Source organism: Labrus mixtus, chromosome 14 (genome assembly GCF_963584025.1).
Source record: "Labrus mixtus chromosome 14, fLabMix1.1, whole genome shotgun sequence".
Lineage (NCBI taxonomy): Eukaryota > Metazoa > Chordata > Actinopteri > Labriformes > Labridae > Labrus > Labrus mixtus.
In genome coordinates this window covers 10393302-10420675 of record NC_083625.1, presented here as the reverse complement: position 1 = coordinate 10420675, position 27374 = coordinate 10393302, and the positions used below count along the sequence as shown (strand labels likewise).

Here is a 27374-nt window from a genome sequence, read left to right as displayed (position 1 = left end):
CTAAAAAATATCAGAACAATTGACAAAAGGTATTATAACAATGATCATACTGTGTCAGCAAACCTGTCTCTTGTTTGTAAGATAGAAGATTTGAATACTGTATACCGTGACATGTATATTTATTAAACAAAGTATACATTTTAGTCTGACCATTTTAAATCAATCACTTTCATTGTCTAATCTAAAATAGATAGGTCTAGGTCAAGAAAGAATCAGTCACTTAAAATATATTCAACTGAAACCAGAAAAATTCATAGTGAGTAAATCTGCTATCTGTTTAAAGGCTTTATATGTTTGATTGTGCGGCTGTGACAGTCGGGTTCAGTACAGTTGAAAGACCCATTTCAAACCCAGGAGAATTCCAGCTCGGCCTTTTGATCACACTTGGAGCTCGTTTGCATCATCTGTTGAATATTTCATCTCTTCTGCACTTGCTTTGTCACTCGTCGCTGATAGAATTCACAGGCCATTGAGCGGTGCAAATAGAAAAAAACAGACAGTAAACAGCTATTGAAATCAGCTGGAAACAGTCAGCTCAGCAGGCGGTGGACTGGTTATTTCATATGTTGGTTTTCAAACAGGGTTTCTTACGACTGTTTAAACAGTAAAGAACAAAAGACTTGACTTTCTTCTTCTTCTAAATGTTCTGACTGCATCTTCACCATTGAACATTTTCAAGGTCGAAAAAGCAGTGCATGAAAGGATAAGGAAGTAACCCTCACATTGTGAAAACAATGTTTAAGAACTCATGTCTGTTGTTGACCAGTATTGAACAAAAGCAAGAAAAGCCAAATATGTATTTCATTTATTGTAGATTTACTGTTTTTACCTCTAAAACATTAGCCATTCAAACTAACATGACATCTAATGATACCAATTTCAAACAGCAAATTTGTTCAAAATAAAATGTAATTCGCTCATAGAATTGATAAAACATGAATAATATGTTAAAGGTTGTTGGGTTGAATTTCCTACTTTGTATCTCAGCATTGTCTTTCACAGTCGGCTCAATGCGAACAACATACGAGAATGTTTATCATGAATTAGTTGCCTGTTAAATGTACCATAATCCCCTTCAGAATAATCGGGACCACGATCCCAGGTTTTTGCATAGAAAAACATTGAGAGAGAGTTGTTGTTTTGTAGCTGCATGATTAGAGAAGACACACTTTGAGATACTGTAAAGCGAGTAAAGTGCAGAAACAGACAAGAGTAAGGCAGAGAGTCAGGTCTAAAACTGAACACATCTATTGCTGTATAGAGATAAGAATGCAGAGAGATAAGCAGTGTAAAGATAAACAGAGGAGGAAAAGAGGTAGAGAGAGAGAGAGAGACTGATGTAGTTCAGTGAATTATGGATAACAAGGGCACATGTAGGAAAAAGGAATGTATGGTGGCTGACAAGGGGCAAACATGCTGCAATGTCTGAAAAGATTCACATTACAAAACTCTAAATCTAAAGATGTTAACTCAATTCTGAATTTGCAGCATGTTTCTCTAAATGGAAAGATTTGTACCACTTTGCCCCTATAGGCTACCGTGGGACTGGGAGAAATAGACGGTTTAAGAAGAGAACAATGATCAGATTAGGAAAATAATGACTTTCTACCCATCTGTAAGGGTTGAGAGACGATGAAAAGACTTTATCATACAATCAAATCCTCACAATGCTAATACAGAGCTTTGATTCGCTTCACTGCATCTCCGCTGCTAATATATCAGTATTTAAAAACACTTGAACCAAAGTCCTCCCTGAGTCTCCACAGATCAGAGCTGATCATCAGTTAGTAATAACTGGAAAAGTTAAGACTCTTTCCAAACGAACGGTGGCATCCACACTTTAAGCTCACATTGATTGTCAGTCTGTCTTTCTTTAATCCACATAAAGGCCTATTCATCCATCATCATGTATTAATCTTCCCCTCTGGATGTCTCCGACAAACATCCCTCAGCTACTGAGTCACTGCCGGGCGAACTTTCTGTGTCCTTTTCTTCTGTTTCTCTTGCCTCACCTTTATCCTCGTTATTTTCAGTACTGGCCTCATTTGCAGCATCCTTTTCGTCTTTTTCTGTCCCCAGGAGTTCCTTTTCATCTTTACTGGTTTTTTTCCTTTCAGCTTCTGAGTCCCCTGCTTCCTCTGACAAAGAGTACATGTTCCTAGGAATCTCTCCTGCACCACATTCGTCTTTACTACCACCCCCGTGGCGTTTTTGGAACAAACCAAAGTCAGTAATATCTTTGGGAAAGTTTCTCCTCTGGCTGGCCTTTTCACTGGGGCTCTCGTCTGATGCCACCGATAGGAGTCCATTGGGCAGGCCGTTGAAGGCTTCAGGGGGCCTCGGCGACGCTACAGAGCTGCAGTGTTTGAGGATGGACGCGGTCATCTTGAATCGGTTGAGTTTGCTTTTGGTCTGGCTGCTCTGAGGACTTACAGAAACCTTGAGGGAGGAGTTGGGATAAGCGAGGGCAGACTCCGCCGAGCTTCCACTGGCCTTTGCCCCCTGTAGAGCCGGCGTCCCTGTTTTCACCATGCCTATCACCTCGTAACGGAAACTGGAGATATCCTGTTTCAGCTCCTGTGTGATTGAAGCAAAATGTGAACTTGACTGGTAAAATAATATCGAATAACTAATGCTGTATATGACTATAAGTCTCGGTTGTTGGTATCTGCAGAACACTCCGCAGAGAAATTATTCATGTTTAAGTGATGCCATACTAAGAGGATATAATGTAATTCATGAAATAATAATGCAGCACTCTCTTTTTCACACAGCACTTGCCAGATTAGTCTTCTTGGATATTCTTAGAAGATCCAAATCACAGTTAGCAAGTATCTGACAATCTACTTTAACGTGCCATTAGGTATTTTATCTTGCACACGGTCACTGAAATTGCTGATATGACTCAGCCTATCACGGGTTGAGGAAAAAAAAAACCCACAATACTTTCCCAGGACTCCTGAGGGAAACATCTAGCTCTGTAGCAGCTCAATGTTTAGCTATGTTCAGCAGATTGTTGCTACCTTTTAATTATTTGCCTTTTGTTGTTGCTCAGGTATCTCTTACAGTGAGTTTCTTAGGTTGTTCTTTTTTTTTTTGACACTGATGCATTGGTTCGCAACCTGGTGTCCGGGCCCCCCTTAGGGGTCGCCTGAGATCTCAGGGAGGGACGCAAGGCTCTGTCATCTCTGAGGTTGTCAAAATTACATTAGCACATATTAAATAAAGTAATGTTAAAACATTACTGGGCAATTTAAAGAAAGGTATTTTGGTGAGAACAAGTGTGTAGGCATATTGTATAGGATAGGATTGTATCAATTAAACTTATTTTAAAAAACAATGTATCAAAGGTTTGTGTGTGTCCAGGGAACCAGTGCACTAATATAAACTAATATGAGATGAAGGTTAACCAAAATAGTTATGGCCCATAAACACAAGACAATGAGGTCTTACTACAGAGTCTTAGTGATAATTCTCCATGTTTTTTTTTTTTACATACATACAGTATATTGTTTATACATGCGTTATGTTGTATTCTCTCCTCTGTAGAAAATATTCCTACCTTGAAGTTCTCTTCGGTCAGGCCTTCCTCAGTCTTGGCATCTCTGATCATTGCGGCCACGTAACGTTTCACCAAATTTCTCAGGACCTCCTGCATCAGTAGAAAAAAGAACTGCCTTTGAACAAAAATGTCATCATCCTCTCAATGATTGAACGGGTTCCTTTTACAAAAAACTCATAATCAACCTGCCAGGTATAAGATGAGAAATATGCACCCATTTTTAGCTACATCTTTGACAAAAGACTAACATAACCACCTGCAGTTACTGACAAAGTGAAAATCTTCTACAGAGAGTAGTGATGAACATCCCACTGAGTGTAATCGTGTGGGCTATATATATATATATACTGCATTTACCTGATACTGGTGGTTAATCCTCAAGTTCTCTGCTGCTCTCCTCTGTGCACATATCACATGTCAGAGAAGTTGAGATAAAAAAAAAAGAGAAAGAGAAAGAGATGCATATTTAGTTTTACTTCACGGTATCGAACATTTGTATTAAACAAAGCGTCTGTGGCTCTCAGTGTCGGTGGCTGTAGAGTGTTCCAGCACAAAAGAATTCATCAGATTTCTACTATATTAAAAATAAACATTCAAATCAACCTGTCAATCTTTAGAGCTGCAAAAAAATGAACAATCTTTTCAGTTTTCAGCAGCAAATCCTGATGTTTGACATGTAGAGAATGCTTGGAAGGTTGCGCCAAAGTGCAAAAACTCAAATATTTTTTTTGTGTTTCTAATAATTTCAGGTCTACTCTTCCTCTAAAAAACTGGCAGCCAAATCAATAGCAAATAATGTCAGAGTTGTAGAATTTAAACTGGATTCTGTACATGCTGTGTAACATTTAACTACAAACTATTTGCATTTTCAAAGTTCAACTCTTCAAACATAACACACCCGCTTTTATCAATCTTTGTAAAACATATTTAAACGTGTTTAAGGGTTTGAAACCGACTTACTCCAAGAGTTCCAAAGGTTTCAGGCCGCTTGGATCTGGCCCTTTTGCACACTTGTCTCTTGATCCAGCACACGAGGTACCAGAATGATTTGGGACTGGGGATGATGTTGAACGGGGCCGGCAGTGTGGCTCCTTCTTCAAAGTAACTCATCCACAGCTTCGTCCTGGCAAACTTCCACTCGATGTCTGCATGATCCTGAAACAGAGTGAAGAGAACTTGAGAAGCGCTGCCAACACAAACACCAGTTTGTGCTGCATCATTTATTCCTCTGATGTTTGCTCACTGCGATGTGCTGGTAGGAGTTGTTCATCATGGCTATGAGCATGTTGAGAAGCACCACCAGGGAGATGATGTTGTAGGTGCCAAACATGGTGGCCCCAACAAACTCAGTGAACTGATGGTCTGCGTCCACGTTGGTCACATAGAGACTGATGAGACCAAAGATTGACCAGAAGAGGGACTGCAGTGTCTCAAATAATCTGCAAAACAAGTTTTCCTTAGTAGTTGGACTATTTGAGAGTTTTCATGAAATGTTTCAGCCACTAACAGTAATATTCCAAGACTATCTTTGCCAACACATTTCTCAACATCTAAAATCTGTTCTGTACACACAGGTTTAGACTTACGTGGAGAAAGCGTTATTCTGCTCCACACAGCGGATACCTTTGCATTTTCCTCTCTCATCTGACGCTTTCGTCTCATAGTAAAAATACAGCTGGTTCAGCCCGTTAGCAAAGGCCAGCAGGACCTGGAGAAAGGATGATTTAGTTAGTTTTTCTTTCTCATATCTTCTGTACCTTTCGTAGAAGTGTGTTTGCTTGTTAGTATTCCTGTTTGTTTACCAGACAGTAAATGAAGAGGAACTTCAGGATGTCCAGTAGCATTCTCCCCAGAGAAATCTGCAGCGGCCCCAGATGAGAGTTGGCAGTGAAGAGCGAGATGAGGCGCAGTGAACTGAAAATGTTGGCAATTGCAAACACGGCCTCTGCCACTAATGTCGGGTGCCACATCTCCCACTGGTTCCTGGGTTTACTACCACTGTACTGAAGAGGAAAAACAGGAATAAAAGATACAATGAGAGCATGTCAAAGTTACACCCCACCTGCTGCTATTTATGGAAAAATGGTTACCTTAGTGTAGGCTACAATCTTCAGGGAGATGGTTGCCAGGTATAGAGAGTTCATGACAAAGTCCATGAGGTTCCACCAATCATGGACATAGTCTTGAAATCCACCATCCCACATCTGTTTGATTTCTGCCCAGATGAATCCTTGGGGAAAAAAACATTGAATTATCACCTATAATCCCCAAACCATGGACATAAAAAGAAAGTTTCCCTGGAAGAACTAGAGTTAACTTGACATCCACAGTGGTCCGAAAATAGTCTCGTATATTGTATCACAATATTAGGTGAGTAGGAGTTGGATCACTTCTAGCTTGGATAGACATGAAACTCCCCTGACTTAGTCATCAGAACAAAAGATATGAGATTTCTTTTTCAGTTTTTTCATTGAACAGATAAAGGATCTTCAGCTCTTAAGTTATATGGAGGCACCGTGGTGTTTAGAGTAACTATGTTAACATGCTAACAGAGGCAATGCTAACTTTCTTATTTGAAAGTTTACCATTGTAACAGTTGTGCTATTTACTGCAGAACAGTGTGAGAACTGAATATTACATGTTCCTGCAGGTATTTGGTTATTAACCAGCTGATTTTGAGCAGTATTGAAAACACTGTGAAGTACCAAAGTTATAATTATTTATTCTGATGTGTAAATGTTGTTTTTATCCTTTCACAATATTCATATAGCGGCCAATTTCCCAAACCTCATGCATAGTGTGGGAAGCTCAAATTCTCGACCAAACCTGGTTGTCTGACTGACTAAACGATAAGCTGATAATATCTCTAAAATCACTTTGCTATTGTGCATAAACATGAGCAGAGTAACCAACAAGGAAAAACTCTTGAGTACTTTCACAACCTTAAATTAGATCAATCTCGAATCAATTTAGACTAAATTCAGCAACTATGACCAGAGAGATCTACAGTGACAAAATAATTGAACAAACATGATTTTTCAGGACTTAATTAACACAAAACTGACAACTCAGAACCTTAAAACATGATTATGTTTTGAATTTTAACATCTATTCCCATTTCACCCATGTTTTATTGCCATGTGGTAATTTGGGTACATTTGGGTAACTATCCTGAATTCCAAACCCTCAGTCTTCACCCATTTTACTCACCCAGCACCCAGGGCAGGATCATCCACTCCACTGTTGTGGGTGCAGGGCCCTGCCTGTCCTGCTCTGTGGTGACGATGTGCTGGGAGGCGAGGAGCAGCAGGAACAGAAAAGTCAGGTAAGATGACGTGTGGCAGATGAATTTGATGAAGGGCTTGCCGATGAAGAGGCCGTAGCGACTCTTGGGGGCGATGAGGTAGCAGATAGCAAACATGGGGTACAGAAGACCGATGAAGACGCAGGTGAGGAACTTTCCTGCCCAGTGGCGGCGTCTCCAGCCGGGGAACTCGTCATACCAACGGGACGCCAAAAGCTGCTGGCAGTTTGGCTGAGCAACAAACTTTAAAGAAAAAAAAGATAGAATAGAATTATAAGTAGAACAAGTTATATTTGTCATCTTTTCTGACCTACAGAGATAAAATCGCTTTAAAAAAATGATATCCTATAGAATCATGACCTTAACAATCAAAATCAAATTGAATTGTGAGCTTCTTTCCAATACCCAGCCATAGTCCAGACCATGCAAACTTCAGAGTACAGGTGTTGCGGGTGTTTGGGTAACCATCAGTGGATATTTTAAAAGGCGATCAATCAATAATAGTATAGAATTATAGCAACAATGCATAAAATAATGGTTAAAATCCATCCATCCATTTCCATTCCCCCTGTTTAGGGTTGCAAGGGGGGGACTGGAGCCAATCCTAGCAGTCATTGGGTGAGAGTCAGGGTACACTCCTGACAGGTCAACAGTATACCACTGGGCTGACAAGAAGAAATTGATACTCAGGCAATTTTTAGAGCCAGCTGACAAACCCGATGAGCATATCTTTGCGTCTTTGGACTGTTCGTGAGAACCCACACAGACATGGATGGTGCCTGAAAACTCAACACAGAAATGCCAACACCAGGAATTGAAGCTTCTTGCTGTGAGGTGACAGTGCTGTCTGCCATGCCAACCTAATAATAGTGATACTAACTATAAAGATCATATGAGCAATAGTAGTAACTGACGCAGTTGGAGTCAAGCAGGTCCCCCAGCAGTCTAAACCAATAGCAGCACAACTAGGGGCTGCTCCCAGCCTCAGTCCGGACTATAAGCTTCAAAACAGAACGTTTTAAACCTAAAGTCTAAAAATGAGAGATAGTGTCTGAAGAGAAGGGCCTGATCACTGAAGGCTCTACCTCCCAGATTACTTTTAGAGTCCTTTGGTGCCACAAAAAAGGCTGCATCCTGCAGGCATAATGTTGAAGAGGGGTGACATGGCACTATGAGCTCTTTGTGAATTGATGGTGCTTGACTATTGAGAGTTTCATAAGTGAGGAGAGTGATTTTAAGGTTTTATGTTGCAAAAGGAGGTCATGAGAAGTCTCCCCTGACAAACTACACAGGCTGTACAATATAAAGAAATCAGCAGGTCAAGACTGTGACTTAAAATGACTGAATTACATGTTTTTTGATTTTCCAAGATTAATAAAGAAGTCCATCCTGAGATGTCAGCACTAATTTAACTTAATCTAAAGCAGACATTATTTTATGTCTCTCCCCACAACACTAATTACTGAAAATGTTTTGAAGATGAATCATCATGTGGGAAATGTATTGTCTCCTTTTCTGTTGTACGGCAGGTTTGATGTTTTGTGTTTCTGTCAGATCATTGCCTCATGTGATTGCAAAATGTTAAAGAACAACAAAGGAAATTTTGACTAAGCTATTGTCATGCGCCTCTGGGTAACTGAGTGCAGGTTTACCATCAGTGAGGCCAAAAGTCACTGTATCAAAACTACAGATGTGCTTTGGTCTGCCTCAGCCAAATAGACTGAAGCATCAGCAGCATCTGGGGAAAAGCTGCAGATATCTGGGAAACAAACTCACGTTGTATTATTGTAAAAAGATGAGTCAGCAGCATGCACAAAATCCCATGAAAAAACACACAAGCGCACACAATGTTGTGAAATATGTTACAGTAAGCTTATACATCACAGTCAAATCTTGGACCAGTACTGTTAGGTGCCAATTCACCAACTCTGCAGCCTTGTTACTATGGGAACTAGAGAAACCTATCTGTGTTGGGGTCTGGAGTTGAATGTCTCATATTTCCATTCTATAACTACAGCATTGCAACAAAACTTCAGAGCAAATGCAAAGAGGGAATAAAGGAGGAAATTAAGTTCATGGACGAATGGAAAAAAGAGCAATCCTTTTTTTTGAATGAGGCAAAGAAAGAGAGAAAGAGAGAGAGAGAGAGAGAGAGAGAGAATACAGAGAGATACAGAGAGATACAGAGAGAAATACAGTGAGAGTGAGAGAGAGCATTAAGATAATGATAAATTATCACTTAAACAGCTTCCACTATAAAAAACATGCATATGTTCTTTTTTAATGACTCATTTGAGCATTAACATCATTACAGCAAATAAATCCTGAGTCTTTTCTCAGGCTACGTATCGTCTAAGAACAGCATAGGGGGAAAAAAATAGCCATTTTTTTATTATTATTGTGCAACACCATATAAATGTATGAAGCCTTTGAGCATTTGTAGGTATCTGTACTTTTAGATGAGTGATCCATCATTAACACATTTTAGCTTGCATCATTGCAACACGTGATTTATTGTAGCAAACAAAAAAAACTTAAGGTGCCTTAATCCGCATGGAATATTAAGCTCTGACGGCGATGACAATGAGTTTATTAATATTATAATTAGGCGATTCACAACAGCTAGAATAGTAATTGAATAACCCTAATAACATAAGGTACTTAAAAAGGAGCATTTTAAACAATAATGAAAATATTAAGCTGTTTAAACAAGATTTTTATATCAGGTTGTCCAGTTCACACTGTTTAAGCTTAGACAAATATAGAATAGAATATTTTTCGTGGATGAAAACAAACAAAGTCAGTCTACCGGGTTAGGCACCCTTCAACCGTCTGTCACAGTATGTCCAAAACTTAGCTTCAATAAAGTGTCATATTTAAATTTCCCTAGTCTGAAGTACAGTTTGGAAACTTTTTCCTTCATCTCTCCGCAGTAAACTGTCAACAAATACCAACACAGAGCTTCTCAGTATGTGTGAGGACCAGTGTGGGGGCTTTCTCGTTCTGATAAAACAGGTTTCCCTGCAGCATTGACAACATGAAAGCTCCACTCCACTCAAACTCACACAGACTGACAAGGGCACAACATACAGCTGCTGAAGTTTGAAACAACTTCTGCATTTTTTTAACAGTATATTTGGTTGCTTTGAAGTCTATTGTTTTTTTTTAAACCAAACATTGGTTATTTCAGATATTTTTCAGTGGAGGATAAACCCCTTTTCCCAAAGTTTAAAGTCATTCTGCTACTTAATGTTATTTTATCCAATGTAATTGCCATGCTATTATTCAGTTATATAACAAAAGACGCCAAGAAAATATAACTACATCACCAATTTAAAAAGGTCCTATTTTCTTGCTCCCTGCTCAACCTGATCACAAAAAAATCACAACACTGCTACTTGTTATCTGCTCTTTGTGGGCGAGGAGTGCAGACGAGTTTTTAGAGTGTGTTAGTGACACTTACTGTACCGATAAATATCAGGTTTAAATAAAGAAAAGCTGTATGCTAGTTTTCTTCAAGTGTATGAATATTGTGATTGATGGTGGAATTGGTTGCAATGCAAGGGGCACCAGAAGTCTTGCCTAGTGCACCAAGTGGGCTAGGCCAATGAGAATACATGCTGCATAGCTGAAGTCTATAGCTGCAATCCTCCAACTCTTTATAGTGTACAGGAAAAAAAATAGTTTTCTCTCCTATAATAACAGAGCTTTGATGGACTCTACATAACACTGCTAAAATACCACAAAAATGAATAAATGAACTGAAAATTGGCACTTTCAGAACATTTTCCTATACTTTTACACCTGTGACATAAACTGAGCACTACAATAACGTTTAGAAAACAAAACAACATCCTTTTGACAACACTGTGATAGAATGAATGCATTTAGATTACAAGATAAAAAAAGTTTAAAAAAAAACGAGAATATTTCCCCTGTACTGATTGTCACTGTTTTAGGAACGAACAGTTACAAGCCGTAAATGTGTATAGCTTCTCTGCGCTAATGGGCCTTTACCACATAGCAGTTATTCCTGTTGCAATTTTACAACCATTCAATGGAGACACTATAAAACATTTTGAAACATTGAATTGCAGTTTTTATGGGACATCACAAGGGGGCAACATCTAACTACAGCAGGAAAAAGCGATCCCTTTTCTCAAGCGCCTGCGAGAATTTCCAATGTTGAAGAATCTGTTTTAGTTCACACTGATCTAAAATGAGCGCAGCTTACCTACCCTTTTTAAAAGTATTTCAACGTGAATGAGAGTAATCTAGTGTGAAAACCCTCAGGGAGATAATGGGGTAATCTGCTTTTTAATGCGTGTGTGTTACTGATCATATTTATCTGATTGGGCCTCCTGCTGCATCAAAGCGCAGCCTGTTCTGTTAGCGCCGCTCTCCAGACAGAAAGCCTGTGGAGATTTCTCTTCAGACCATTTTAAATTGGCTTTCTAAACCCCGGGAGCACATCAGCAGCAAAGCTGAAAAACACACAAAGATGCGAGGATAAATACAAAAACGTACACAACACAACAAATATAGGGGGCTAAGAGGAGAACTATCATTCTATGTGTTGAGTTGAAGGTCAAAACATGCTCGTCATGACTCACTGCATCTCTCATCAACAGCCAGAACTATAAAAGCGAAATAAATAAAAAAAATCACACATTCAGGCTGAATGTCATGCCAATTATAAGAGCCTGAGTGTTTGTCTGCTAAATTGCTGAAAAAAGACAAGTGGTGATCACACCACAGACAAAATGCTCTGAAATAATAGCAGCTTCCTATACAGGAACATCAAACAAGCCTTTCCAGTCCAGCTGAGGGTCCACTTGACCCCCGATGCCTCGTAGGGAGTGAAGCCCTGTCTGGCTTAAAGATCTTCTGTCACAAGCACAAAGCAATCACAGTAAATGCCCCTGTATATGTGTGTACTTTCAAAGTGTGTGCGTACATTTGTTCCGTACAGATATCACTTTCCTTCCTCAGGAGACAGCAGCAGGAATCTTTATGGCAGGTTCTGCAGGGAGCTGAGTAATTTCTACTACTACTCTTGTTAAAGAAGCAATTCTATGTTCAAAAGCGTGTAATGCTTTAATGCTTCACACACTTTAAGTGCCCTCTCTCAAAAGCATCAAATAGTTTACAAAAGAATGTCTGACAAATCTCAGAAAAAGCCAACGCTTTTTGGCAGAGTGCTCCTCGGAAAGGAATATTGGTTAAAGTGGATGAATTTATGTAAAAAAATAATAATGTTTTGGACAGCTTGTTTCCTAGATGTATTCTCTTTGTATGCTTTCAGGGCATCGTAGCAGCATTATAAATTGTACAACAAAAAAATGGTAAATGGACTTGAGCTTGTAAAGCGCTTTTCTAGTCTTCTGACTACTAAAAGCACTTTGACACCGCACACCTACCTATTCAGACCCATTCACACACTGAGGGCAGAGGTTGCTATGTAAAGTGACTATCAGAAGTAACTAATCCCATTCATAACCAAGTGTTATGAATTCAATGAGCCACAGCTGTAAGGAAAAGTTATACCTGTCTAACAGAAAATCTGACAGAATATCTCCCAATGCAGAAATGTATCGTTTCGGAATAGAAAACAACTTACTTTAGGATTGAAACAAGACTGAATCAGGACTGCGTCATTAGAATAAAGCTGAATTCAGCTCAATTTGTAGAAGACTGCATTTGGAAAAACATTATTCTACCATATGAAATACTTACAGACTAAACAGACAACATTTCTCATTCATAGGAAGGTTTCTTTTTTAACATCAAATTAATTCTGTACTCTATCATAGTTTCTCACAGCGGACCCACACACCCTTGCTTTATTACAAAACATCAGAGAATGAGCGTTTGCAGCAGAATAATTTTAACCTGAGATCAATGCAAACCAGTCTGGGTAGCAGGGACATTCATCATTTGAAAAGGGCAGCTGGGTGGATTGTTAACCACATCATGAGACATCGTCCTCCATCAAACCTGCAGTGCAATCGAAGGCTGTCATTGATAATATGCAGAGGACGGCCATACTGGAACATAACCGTGTAATTAAAACACTCCTGGGAGAGGAGATGCATGGTGGAGCCGCCAGGTCAGAAACCAGGAGAAGATTTCGGTGTACACTGTGCGGGATGACAGATCTACTGCCAGAGACTGAGGAGACAGGGGAATGCCCGTCATCATGTCCGCCTGTACACTTGCACTACTCCCAATTGCCCTTTTTGTTCGTCTGCCAACCTGCGCCTTGATTACTAAACAACTGGATGGATGAAGCAGGGAACAACGGCTCTCAAAGTGCACCTGCTTTGACAACTGTGAAGAGCCCCCAGCAGAGACAGATGATTTAATAATGAGACTCTCCATGGATTAATGTGTCTGCCTCCTCATCAATTTGCCTCACCTTTATACTCAACAGAACAACTATGTTGTGTAATACCAATAAATCCCTTTACATGTAGCCTAAGAAAGCCTGCAGGGCTAAACTTAATAACGATAAACCAAGCCTCCTGTTTCCCCAATCAAATCCAGTCAATCAAAACGCAGGCATCAGTCCCAACTGTTTTGTCTTCATTAAAACAACACGCTTTAAACATTCTCGAAGCGTTCTGTTAAATAATTGTCAAGTGACTTTGACTTTAAGTAATAACAAAAGAGAATGGCAAATAATTATCTTAAGCCCCAATCATATTTCTCAGTTCTTAAACAAGATATAAGAGGGCTGTATCAATCTTTGTTTGTCAACTAAATTATAATGCCAAACATTTAAAGGATGCCTTCATTACCAACATTTTTTTAAATCATTGAATAATATACACATTCTACATGATATTGAAGACAAATAGAGAGCAGGTGTGTTTCCATGATGAAATTGTCTCTTTTGGAAAGTAATCATTGTGACAGCTACAGTTACGTCTAAGATGGAATCACGTTGCAGCTGCGAGCCTTTAGTTATAGAATTCAAGCTCGCCTATCCATCATCTGAGTGAGATTCCCAAAAGTGCCAACAGATAAAACCGTGCCAAAAACAAGCATCTGGAGCCATCAAAGAAGAACCTGAGGCTAATCTTACATCATTACACCAGTTTATTCTGACTGGCAGCTACACCTGCGAGATGAATTGGCCTGGTGTAGCAAAAACTCATCGGATTGGAAGCCCTCCAAAGGAACATACACAGTGAATGTTTGCCTGTGGTATATGGGAATAAAATCTAACAATTTGAAACACACTACAGTATGAATAAAAGAAAACAGGGGGATAAAATACAAACGTAACAGACACAATGTGATTTCTGACTATTTAAAAGGCCAATACTCTGACTTCTTTCTCTATCTTGGTTTGTCCTTCAAATACATATCATGGCTCTCTCACTCTGGCTCCGTCCTGATTGAGGTTCATTCATTTCACCTGCTCTCACCTGCACACCAGCTCTCCATCTCCTCATCAACTCAGCAGTATATATACACCCCGGCTCTCCATCCACTCATTGCCAGATCGTTGTATCAACTACTGCGGTAGACTACGGCTCAGGCTAAATTAAGACTTTGAAAAAGAGAGAGAAAAATCTTAGAAATTAATCTTTTGTGCTTGTTTTGGTTTTTGAGTTTCATCCTGTTTTTTTTCTTTGCTTCAGGATCACCATTCACCCACCTGCCTTCCTGCTCAGCCATCTGCCTCAATCTGCTCTCTGGACTCAAGACTGCTCAGCCACACTCACACCCAAACTCTGGTCTGGTCAGCCTTCACCCCCTTCACTCTGCTAACCTCCAGAATAACCTTCAACCCATCTTCATCTCCATTTGCCACAATAAACCTCATTACCAATCAACCCCTCTGTTTATGTGTCCTGCATCTGGGTCCTAAATTCAATTCAATTGTGATACATTCACAGGTTGAGTATCAAAATAACTACAGATATTAAACTATTGCCGTATCTCAGCCCCACTGACTTAATTTTCATAAATTTTACCATTTAATCCTCGTCTTAAGCTATGGATGACAGAACATGATGCTCACCTCTTTCTGGTGGTACTTAATAGCCAGTTTGAGTCTTGCTAGGTCATTGTTGCCCTCCTCCTCCAATAAATTGATGTCATCCCTGTAGTTGAGGATCATCTCCAGCTCTCTGGAGCTTCTCGTCTGGTCCAGAAGGTCCTTCGCAAACTGTTTACACTGCTGGGATAGCTCCTCGTACTCGGATTTGAACTCGTTCTCCACCTGAAAAAGAACACAGATATCACTTAGCATCTCAAGTCTGACAAGAGGAGTGCAGATAAGATCTAAAGTAACCATTTCAAGTACAATATTAAAGTACAGGTGTGCAAAGTGGTGATTCTAAACCAAACCTTACCTCTAGTATTTTGTGTCATGAAGCTGTTTCAAATGCTTTCCATTTTATATTCTGTGGTTGTTTTAAGTTTACAGATGATTAAATAATAAAAATAAATAAAAAAAACTGCATTTAATTAGTAACAAAAAACATCAAAGTCACAGAGCTGTACAGTATGCAAAGTAAGTGCAAACATGAGTTCTGAAATATTCATATTACATTTGAGAGAATCTGACATGATCTCATTTAAACTTTGCTTTAGAGCGTTACTAAAACATTTGAAGGTAATCACAGACCACAGCAGGCATGGATTCTGTTGTATGTATTTTTCTCTATAATATCAACTGACATTTACCTTGACCAATTATTTTTCCACTCGACTTATCAATTGACAGGGGATTCAATGTAACATGACTGTATCATGAAAGGGCACATAAAGGTTAATCAATGCAGCATACAGCCAAGGTTTCACTTTTTTTCTAAAAATCCTATGAAATGATGTTTCTGCTTCACTGGTTGCTGTCTCTCTCTCTCTCTCTTTCCTCACCTTGCTGAGCTCCTGCAGCTCCCAGCTGAGCCTGAACGCGGTAAGGAAAGGGTCCTCACTGGAGAGCGCGATCAGCGAGGGACTCGACAGCGCTTTGTAAATATTGAGGCGTGAGCGAGAGTGCCGCAGACTGTCCACATCTGAACTGGACACACACTCCACACAGTTACAGCGCACCTGCAGCATCAAACATAGCACGGGCATATTTCCATGAGCCTTTATTATGTGATCATGTTGTGATCCAGCGACAGAAGTAAAGAATCTTATATGTGAAGCTGTTCAAGGGACAATAAATACTTTGTTGACCTCATACAGAATGAAAAATATTTATATTTTTTATGAAAATGTTCAATCTACAGAAAAAAACAGCTATTCCTCAGCTAATCCTAACCTTAATAAACACACATCTTACAAATGTAAAACCCTTTCACATTAACAGAAAACTTCAATAACTCCTGATTGAATCTTTTAATAAGAATATGCCAAATTCTAAAAATGATATTTACTGTGTTCTGAGTAAATACCTTCATCAAAATACATGTATTTGCTGAATTAAAAAGTTGCCTTCAGTATCATCTGAATGTATTCTCTTGACTTATTTATCAATTTCCTATCCATTAAAAAAGACTTCAACCAAGCTGCAATACAGACTTTTGTTTTTTGACATTTAGGAGAAAAAAGGGTTTGGGTTTCTTCTAATAGCTGATATCAACTGGAATACAGTTCACACCACAACAGAAATACGTAATGTGTTCTCACCTCATGTGGCTGTGGCATAGACACACCTTTCTGCACCAGGAGCTTGATGATTTCATAGTTGTTGGTGTGTGCCGCGAGGATGATGGGGGTGATGTCAGGGGTAAAGTCGGAAAACTGCTTGTCCAATAAGATGGGAGGAACCTTTGACGGGAGAGTAGAGGGGGAAAAAAACGCTTGAATGACACAAATTTTATTTTATAAGCTCTCCAAGCAACACATTAGGTATTTGACTTTATGTGATCGATTAATTATTAGGCCTTAGGGTCCTTATTCTCTGTGAAGTTTAAAAGACAGGCTCAGTGTTCAAAAGAATTTATTGGTGTGATTAAACACAGCGCAAAGATTGAAAGATTACGTTTAAACTCAGTTTCCTGTTCCATTTAATGATGTAAGGGTAGGGAAAAACAAGAAATCAACTTTTGAATCCATTTTCAGCTGCAAATACCAGCGAGGAACTTTGTCCTTGGTCCGAGTTGCAAACATCACGCCATACATATCAATCCTTCTGGACAAGGTCAAGCAATTTAAAAGAATCAGTATTTCACAGGTGTCAGGGAGAATCTTTATGCTCTGAATAATTCTCATTCCACCTATCCCTCTTATCACCCACTCCAGCTAAGCCCTATGCTATTCCCTGTCCATTCAGTGGAAATACCCTTTTTTGCTTCTTCTTAATTGAAGGCCTGCTATCTGATTATGTAGTGGAGTGAGGAAAGTAGAGTCAGAAAATAACTGTGATGAGTTTGAACCTATTTAGAAACATGCAGCAGAAAGAGCAAAGGTTGGAGGCCACTTTAGTTTTAGAAAGGCTGTCCAAAGTCTAAAAGAGATAGGAGCGTAAAAAAAACTCAGCCCTCTCTCTTTTACTGTCACTGGACGAATGGAAGGAAAAGAGATTTGAGGTGAAACAGGTGTATGCCATCTTGTCAGATTGACCAAATTTGAACATAAAATGACATTAATAATCTCATGAATTGGACTTGAGCCTATATGTGCACTGCTAAGCTACAAGGCTAAGCAAGGCAAATACCATACTTTGTTGTTTTGTTTTTGCTATATCAAATTCTGTTAGTAAAATGCTACAGATGAAAGAGGGGGTTTATTTCTATTGGTCTAATGCTACTTGGGTCTATCTCAATAAAGGAATGCACAGCTGTTTAGTTTTCTGTATCTCTTCAGTCTTTTGCATTTTCAATTTCACTTTACAAAACAAGCGTGAGTTTATGACTGTCTTTCAGGAGAAATACAAATTGCTTAATCGCTTCTGAAAACCCTTTCTACACACAGCAGGGGAATGTGATGATGTCTTTTCAAATTGGATTCAATATATTTATATGCACACTTTTCCAGGTAAATAGGATATTAGTCATTTGTAATGTATTTATAAATAGGTATTCCATTCAAATATGCATTGTTAAAATTCATAGTTGTAAATTGTATCTCTGCTACTAGCATGAGACTGTAGACCTTGTTAAGCACAGGGATGCTAAAAATGCTGATGTGTAGCAGGTATCATGCTGTTCACCTTCTATGTTTAGCCAAGGGAAAGTCAGGGAATAACCAAAGTCATTGATATTCAACTTCTGGGTACCATACATATCTGAACAATAGCCTCAATAACCTAACCTATTCATGTAAATGTTGAGGAGTTTCACTGTGATGGAAAGGCTGACCAACCAATCAGTGTTGATTATATTCCAATCCACACGGCTGGTTTGGAGGTGTCTGCAATGTTTCAGCAATGTTTATATCTTACATAGTCATCATGTTGATTTCAGAAAAATGACTTAAAGATAAAAGATGTGAATGCAAAAAGCACAAAATTGTGTACTGTGCTGCGTATGAGGGAACACAAAAGCAATATCAGTTAAACTCTGTTATATCACTCCTTTATATGAAAAAATGGGACAATTTTCTTTTCTGAAATATTGCATCATCCATATTAAGCTACAAAGTAATTTTGCCATGTAATTACTTACAACTCAGAAGTCAGCGTGCAGCGAAAAAAACTCCAAAAGTGGCACAGAGCAATGTGTGAGAGTCATCATATTTTACAAAGTGGGACGATCTAATAAGCTCTATACTCTGGGGGAGGGACATGAAATAATCTACATCAAACAAGCTTGGTCTATGCCCAAGCACGGAGCAGTGTTTCTGCCCCACTTGTCTGTGTAATACATGTTTGAGACCACGATAGGAGTGAAGTACTCACCGTCACAATTCTTAATAAAAGTGTAACATCATTACAATGTGCTGTGGTTTTTAATTTACTTTTTTTAAGCCCTCTTGTTGCTTTCCACCTTGGATTCCACAGCATCACAAATGAGTGACCATTGGGCCACTTTCTTCTTAACGAGAGTGTGGAAAATATGTGTGATTTTCTGTGGTTATGCTCTCTTTGCATCCTGCTTAATGTTAAATTTAGGAAATAAGAGTGATTCCTTCGATTGCTGTCCTTGTGTACTCAGATATGCGGCTGGCACTGAAGCCATGAAGCCACGACAAAAAAATGGATAATGAAAAGAAAGAATAAAAAATACAAAAGGAAAACAAAAACGAGAGGTACCCGAAGGCTTTTAATTAAGAAACACTATCAGCTCCAGTGTTTGTGCCTCTGACAGAGGCGTATCTGTACTGAGAGGATAAAACACAAAGCTGTTTGAAACAGATGTGTGCCTCAACAGGAAAACAAATAAAATAACACTTGAAAGATTATTACAAACACATCATTCATAAAGCTGGCAAAGTAAGACAAACGCAAACAGTTCCCATAAACCATTAAAATGAACCCCCTTATTAATAAATCGCATATAAGACAGGCAACAAATAGGATGCTCTTTGTTACCATAAAGCCTTTTAATATAATCAATAAGCCCCTCTTGGGGAAATTTGGAAGTGCTGGAGTGATATGTTTTCATAAACTACTGATGTGAGGAAAAGAAGCACTATCTTATAAAGGAGTAAGAAACTGACAAAATGTGGCAGCTTCTAGGTGTCACAGCTGAGGGAATGTTTGCCCTCGGTTTCTCAGAGGCCCTCTATCGATTGAAAAAAAACATGCTTAAATAACAAGTCTTGTGTCCTCTCTCTCCCTTCTTTACTGTGTTCTTACTTTACTTTTTTCAATACTCCCTTTTTATTGATCTACTTAACGCTGATTTATTAAAGCCAATTGAACAGACTCCAACAGGACACGACAGGAACGGAACGGACTAGAGCATGTGAGCATGTGAAGAATATATTTGTGTGTTCTGGGTAAATTCAGTACACTGTATGTGTGTGTGTGGAACAAGTAAAAGAAAATGTTCCTTGAGTAGAGAGCAATCAGTGCAGAAGCATGCCAGTCTGACCATAATTACACAGTATTTGTTTTGATTACAGCGAATAAACAAGAGGTTCTTATCACCGAAAACAAGAAGATTGTTTAGGAACGGCAGCTTGGAGTTCTCATGCTCATCTGAATCCCCAAGCTAACACACACACACACACAAACAAAACATCCGATATGAATACATTCTAAATTTGGACAAATCTTCTTCATATTTCCCCTCAAAGAGCTTACTCAGTCAATCTTTCTGTAAAACCTGTTTCTTTTCCAAAATACAGAGAAGAGGCTTATGAAGACAGCTTTTTGAAGTGTCAGCTTTTGCAGTTGCCAACAATACATGGTCAATTATTTCAGACAGAATAAAAGCCTCCAGGCAGCTGTATAAACCTTTGAAGCTACACATGAATAACAGTATTCAAATGGCTGACACTGCACTGTAGCACTTAGTAATATCCAAAATCCCTACTGTGATCTGACATGTGGGCCACTTTGCTATGTTGTTTTTTAGAGACAATTTGGCCATATTGATCAGCAATCTTTGGTTTAAGACAGTGCTGGGATGTGAGGAATCATTGTCAGTCATTAAGTCTCCTGCTCACCTGCATGCCCCCACTGGGCTTCTTGTGATTTAGCAGCAGCTCCACAGCTCCCACCACTTCTTTGCGGATTGCGTGCAGCAGAGCGTCACCAACATAGACATTGAAGCTCAGTAAGAGTTCAATAATTTCCAGGTTCTCGTTCTCGATGGCAATGAGCAGAGCTGTGCGGCCGAGGGGGTCGATGCAGTTGATGTTGATCTTGAAGTAGATCTCTGCCTCCTGAAAAATTGCGATCGAAAAGTCAGGGTTTGTTTCAAGTGCGACTGCGTGAAGAAAACTGATTGGACGGGGAAAATACATATTGACACAGGCTACATAGTCAGTTCTAAGAGGAAATGAAAACTTCACTTCTGACAGCACTGAAAGTCTACAGAGTAGTAGTCTAAATAAAGTGCAATGCTAAATTGTAGTAGTACTCTGTAGTAGTTTATTTCGAAATACATTGCCAAACATTTGACAATAAAAACTCTGGAAGCCGTGAGCAACTTTTTTGGTGCTTTTTGGTGAGTTGAGAGGCAACATCTAAGAGCAGATGTTACCACTAGGATGCAGATAAACATTCATGTAATAAAGCTTAATGGTCTTAAGATGACCACCAATCCTTCCAGGATATTATTAAAGCTGAGTATGCTCTCTTTTATTCTTTTTACAGACTGCTGTCATGCGTACGGCAGTACAACAAAACTTTAAGGAAGGATAATACTCGTACTTTTCAGTCAGAATCTATAGAAATTTGTGGAAGAGTAGCTTTGGTAGACATGTTTGGCATTATTTGTCAGGCAGCAACAATTGCTGTCATGAAAGCGTGCAGCAAAATACAACAGTAGGGCTTAAAGAGTGCGATTTGTTCTCGGTTCAATAATTCACAAGAGTCCTTCTTGCATTCCTGCACTGTATTGTTTACGGCATCGCTATGTGATAAGCCCTATGTTTGTGTGTGTGTTATTTCATGCTTGGCATCCGAGATACCATGAGACTACAGAGCAGCTGGTCCATAGCAATATTTTGTGTCTACTCGAGGTCTGACACTATGTCAGGGTGAAATAAGGCCACAGATGTTATTGGAAAGGAGACAGCAATCACAGCTGCAGATGTTACTCATAAATCTTCTGATCATTTTTAATTAATGTAATTACACAAGAGTTTTATTATCCACCCTATAGTTTCAGTGGCTGTATTCACTAATCTATTTACCGAATCCATCGATCCGTAATGCCATGCATTTACAAATACACACCTCCAAAGCCTGTTTGACACTAGCGTAGTCCCCCTTCTCCACAGCTCCGAGGTAAGCTTTCTCCAAAGGCGACAGCTCCGATTCAGCCCGCACAATTCTCAGCGGGATGCGGTCCCGGTAAGAGGAGCTGTCAGTCCGCCGGTAGTAGAGTTGTGACATCTCCCCGGGCTTCAGCTTACCAGCACCCTTAACACGGCTACAGCTGCTGCCAGGCTGAGGGAGTTCACACTAGAAGGGACAGGGATAAAGGTGTGATAGAAAGAAGACACTTGACATTGACATTTTCACAAGTAAGAAAACTGCAAAGAGAGAAAGGACAAGGACAGAGGTAAGATAATAATGCAGAAAGAGAGGAAAGAAGCAGGTCGATAACCCTTGTCCATTCAATAATGAACTTTCTATCCAAGCTCTACCTTAAGTTAAGTAATTCAGTGTCAAATAATTAAACAGGAGGGAAAAGAGTCTGCATTAACGAAGACTCTCAAACATGTTCAAAGACATTAGTCTACTAAAACTGTAATGTAGACATTTATTTGGCTCTTTTTTCAGTGAGTGGATTCTAGTGATTTTGGAGAGACATACTTCTCTTCTTTTCCAACGGCCTCACATAGTTGTTGCATAGTTTTACGCTGACCTATCAGGTAAATCTGACATGAATGAGAATCAGAGACAAATAGCTGACAGTGGCAGCTCTACCTGTTTCACAACACATCATTTTATACATATAGGCTACTGTACATATCCGGCTCTGGCTATTGAGTGAAGGATGATACAATTGTGAGTTACTATTAGCTTGAAATAGTCATTAACCATATTTTCTAAATGACAGGCAGCAGATGGCTAATAAGGTTGCTTTGTGACAGTAAAGTGACACCTCCAGCTCTTTTGGATGTCATGCTTCCCAGAAACAAAACTTCACAAGGGCACAGTGACTCTGTAGAGTAATTCTCTCTCTGATAAGGGGATGTTCTAGATATCTTGTTTCACTTGAACCTGCTAGTGGTGAGGTCTACCAACTCACTGCAATACCAAATTACTAAGCACAAGTAGAACAAGAATAACAAGTGTTCCCCATCACAGGAAAAGTAACCTTACAATTTCTGTCACTTTCTTCAAGGATTTCCTCAGACTGTAACCACATTCATGCCAGTATAAGCACTATTGATATATTAAAGAGATTCACAAAAAGTGAATGTAAACACAAGGGATTGGCTGACTGGCAGTTCTCTAATGATCTTCGGAAGATTTTCATCCACAGCGCCCTGAGAAAAAGGGTGCAGCACAATCCTTGACACACTCTACGAAGCAGAAAAAGGTTACATGTTAATAAACGAAACCAGCAAGTAGCTTGTGTTATGCCCTCTCTCTAAATGACAACTGAACGTCTCTATTCAATATTAATGACTGGATTAACAGTAACACAGTAGCCTTATTGTTCTAAGACCAAAAATAAAAACAGCTTATCCTTTTATTTTAAAAAAACTGTACTGTTGTTGTAGTGCTGTAGTGTGTTAGCTACGTAACACACATTTTTGCCCTCTCCAACGGAAAGAAGCTCCACCTCAAACAAACTATTTGACATATACTGATGTTTACGATTTCATAAAAGTCATCTGAAAATTGCAAAAATTACATATTGATATTTAAAGTATTAGTGCATGTGCTTTGCTCTTTCTTGGCATTAACAGTGACACCCTGGTAGCCTGGTAACCTCACAAATGGCAATCAATAATTTAATTTTCAGGTTTTAATGTCCTAACAACTTGACGTGCCCTAGAAGCAGTAATTTGAGAAGGCTGAATAGCAAATCTACAACCGAAAGTGGTCAAAATTAAAGCTACACCGTTGGCTGCTGTTCCTAAGCAACATTTCTGTTACGTTTTGTCATCTGTCATTTGCGCTTGCAGCAAAGTTGCCACTTGCTGCTCTCTAATGACATCTTATTTCCCCCCATGAAAGAAAAGAACTTCAGAAAACGGTAAAAAAAGAAAGATTTTGCTCCACTGAGAACTCTGTGAACTCCAGGGCTCCTCTGGCAGCACATTTTCACACCTCATTTGAGACCCTGCGGTGTTAGATTGATATTGCTATGGTCCTTTGCTGAACAGTTTCAATTTGAAACAAAATGCTTATGAACTGGCCACATGGGCACCCTGCAGTCACTGCTGCTGAATAACTCCAGCCTGCACAAGGCAGAGTAAAACTCAGACACTGTGCAGAGAAAGTGTTACTACAGTACGACAGATCATGGTGCCAAAAGAGGAACTAATTTCAACACTTGTTGTAAAGAAATATTGATTTATAGTAAGTATTCAATTATCCTCAAAGTTGGTCTGCCAACAACTATTCCACTGAGGAGTATAAAAGCTTTGGGTTATGTTCTTGTCTCTGATATAAGGTGAGATCACATAGGCTATACTCAACTACTTACTTCACTCTATATCAAATATCGTGTTTTTCACTATATTTTGCTTGAATGCTGTCTTCTGTTGATGTGTTTTTGTCATTTAAAACGACACTGGGCGAATCAACGTTTTTGTGGAAGGTCTGCTGACTTCTGTGTACTGATTTGAAACACAAACACACTTCTGTTCAGAGAGAAAGTAATTACAGTTTACTGGACTCCGTATATGATCAAATTTGAGCTCTTACAAAAAGGTTAGCACCATGGTGCAGGGGTAAGACATATGTTGAGCCAAACGTTTTTATATTATATATAGAGAGTTTCATTGATTAGACAGCACACTCGGCATAGAGGTGCTCTCCAGCAGACCATGCAGCCCATATAGAGAATCCTGCCATGTGTGTTTGCAATGACAATAACACATTAAAATGTCAGCGCACACTAATTCACGACAACAGCTCTGCATGAGGCATTTGGTTTAAATGGCGCATGTAAACACTCACAGGTGAGATTTTGACATTTTTATTTCTGTTTGTGTGCGGGAATTGTTCCACGGAACAGCTAATAAATGTGTTGTGTAAATGAGAAATGACTCCTCTGTCAGGGCTTCTGCTCCCTGCGGGGGTCCTCCACTTGCAAGCAGAGTGGCTCTAGAGGCGCCAAGTTAAATTTTTCTTCCCTACAGTCTATTCCTGTGTAGCATGAAAACCTTTTAAACCAGAAAAAAAAAAAAAAAGCTTTAAATTTTTTTTAGTATGAGCAACAAACTTACCTTTTAATTGTTGGGCATTGGTGCGTCGCTCATGGAGAGTAGTTTTACTCCTTTGGAAAATATCCTGGGGACACATGAGGACATACAGCAGATGTTCTTCACCGAGGAAAAAAAAAGCCTCAATAAACTTGAATTAAGCATCCCCCGAGGTGGAACTGCAGTGCGAGTCTGCAGACTGCGCGTTTATAGCCTATGTTGGTTCCTCAATGAGAGTCCGTCTTTTTCTTGCTTTTCTGTCTAGTCTGCATTTTTCCCTCTTATTTCTGCAGACTTAACGGTCTTCCGATTGCTCATCCAGATTCGGTCAGTCTTGATCACGACTTCCATTTGGTCTAATTTGAGAGACAAACACAGTCCCTGGCGCACACCGCGCTTCAAATCCTGGAGACGAAAATAACAGCAGAGGAAGTTTCCTCGGAGAATTACAGCTGGTTCAGCAGCGCGCCCAGTTTGCCTCTAGGCTGTCTTTTTAACCGATGTTCCTGCCCAGTCGACTTATCCACCTGTTGGGGGGTGATTGTGCGAAAAGCAGCGCCTCCAGAAATAAACGCAGAGCAGCCAGATGCCTGGCAGGCGGTCTGCGGCGCTCTGCTGCTGCAGACTGTTCGTGCGCACTTGGAGACGCATTGAACACTCTCGCAGTAAGAGGGGAGAAAAAAAGGAATTTAAACAAGCATCTCATCCAGACAGTTCCCCTTTCAAAGACATGGAAATCACGCTAAAATAATTACATAATTCCAGTTTCCCATTCCGGTTAAATCCTCTAAATAATACACTCAAGATAAGTAAGAGAGGTCAATAATACTGCAAATGATTCTAATAACGACGAGATTTGCATTGTAACCCAGTAATATTCTCTCCATGCTTTTATTGTACAATTTTAATACATGGCGTTTGAAACTGATAGCCAGACACAATTTTACGTTTATGTAACTGTGTAAAAAATATTTTTGAAGATCCTCATTAAGCACTTACAAACCATATAACACCAAGAAAAAAACAAACTAATGCACTTTAGAATTTGGTTCCCAATTATCTGGGATGATGGATGCTGATAGTGACAGGAAGCAGAAGATCCTGTTCTTTAGTGAAGTAGATAAAGAGTGTAGAAAGCATTTTATGTAACAAAACCTTTGTATTTTAAATGCTATCATTGGTTCATTGCATTAGAAATTGCAGAAAGTTGTGTTGAATCCTGCATAATGTCTGATTCAGAATGAAGTTTAGGCCAAATGTTATCATTCAAAAAGTGATAGGCTTAATCAATGATGTTGCAACTGATAAAGAACAAAAAGGCTATGACTATACCTTAATGCCTGTTAGTTTAATACAACACTATAAAAAATGTGTCAGAAGAATTATTTTGATAGGTTATTGTAATGTTGCAGGCTACTTCAACGTTCCCGGTTAGCAAGTATAAACTTAGGGAATTTGACATTTTATCTTTTTACTGCTTCCCCACTTACCTTAGCTCAAATGTTACACCTTTACTGTGGTACTATGTAAAAAAATAAAAGAGGTAAATATAAGTAGAAAGTGTTTTAATGCTAACTTTAGCTAATTGGGTACCTACAGGATACATAGTCACAACACGAGTTTAACTGATTGCTTTGGGCTAGTTAACATAATCTTAACTTATACATCTTTCATATCATTGTGTATAAAAGACATTGTTAACTTGGTAGTGTTTGACTATTGTTCAGCTTAACTCAGACTTTGCACTACTCTTAGCTGAAGCACCACTCTGTCTATCTCGCTCTCCATCTCAATAGCTCACTGTTGATGTTGTAAATTCTTGCTAATAGTGCATTGCTGTTGAATGTCATCTGACATGTTTATTGAATCTCCATGTCATTCGAAGATTCGGTAGAATTTGCATGTGCTGCAGGACGCGTCCCTGCAAAGTGTCACAAAGGGACATATTTTTGGATATGTGGAGCCTTTGATTACTCACAGCTTGTTTCTGTCAGGATGGATTTACTTGGGCATTTGTTATTGTGGATGAACAGAAGAGGGACTTCTGGGTTTTACAACTTAACATTGTTCTCTCTCATTTACCAACGAACAAGAAAGTATAATCGGGAATCAGGAAAGTATAAGCTTTACTCTTATCAGCATTTGTGAGTACTTTCACTAATGGTAATGGCTATGTTCCATTTTTGACAGTGATGAATACAGGGGAATTTGTAACATACATAATTAGTCATTATTCACACATAAAATCTGCCCTCCCAGATTTCGCTGTCTCTCTGGGCAGTTTCTTATTAAATGTAATTCAACTTCTCATGTCCCTGGTGCTGCTAATTTCTTTGATGTACTCCATGGTGGCAAATTAAATGTTTGTACCCTTGGGATAACAGGGTTCTCTGTAACTCGGCCCAAATCCCATATGGTGGAATCTCCTGGGCACCACAACTCTCCCTGTGTCTTCATTCTTTTTTCATCTGCTTCATTCAGTTATTATAAGCATACATCATTATACCAATGACCCAACTCTTTTTGGGGTCAATAACCACA

At 39.2% G+C, this 27374-nt stretch overlaps 1 protein-coding gene across 1 annotated transcript; it reads right to left on the bottom strand.

Moving 5' to 3' along the window:
* Positions 1 to 788: 788 nt before the first annotated feature.
* Positions 789 to 25483, bottom strand: trpc4a (transient receptor potential cation channel, subfamily C, member 4a). Its single transcript, XM_061055015.1, has 15 exons — positions 24858 to 25483; positions 21682 to 21909; positions 20445 to 20663; positions 16518 to 16658; positions 15759 to 15935; positions 14899 to 15099; positions 6773 to 7109; positions 5653 to 5792; positions 5365 to 5565; positions 5149 to 5270; positions 4806 to 5001; positions 4523 to 4717; positions 3920 to 3961; positions 3563 to 3652; positions 789 to 2577 (listed from the first exon to the last, which is right to left on the bottom strand). The coding sequence occupies exons 2-15, from the start codon at positions 21838 to 21840 to the stop codon at positions 1912 to 1914; spliced, it is 2886 nt and encodes a 961-aa protein (XP_060910998.1). The 5' UTR covers positions 21841 to 21909; positions 24858 to 25483; the 3' UTR covers positions 789 to 1911.
* Positions 25484 to 27374: the final 1891 nt, after the last annotated feature.

Coding starts and splice junctions, on each gene's coding strand:
- trpc4a (XM_061055015.1), bottom strand. CDS start 21,840: ATGTCACAACTCTACTACCGGCGGACTGACAGCTCCTCTTACCGGGAC. Junction 20,664..21,681: donor GTGTCAAACAGGCTTTGGAG/GTGTGTATTTGT, acceptor GCAATTTTTCAG/GAGGCAGAGATCTACTTCAA. Junction 4,718..4,805: donor ACTCCTACCAGCACATCGCA/GTGAGCAAACAT, acceptor ACTCTGTTTCAG/GATCATGCAGACATCGAGTG.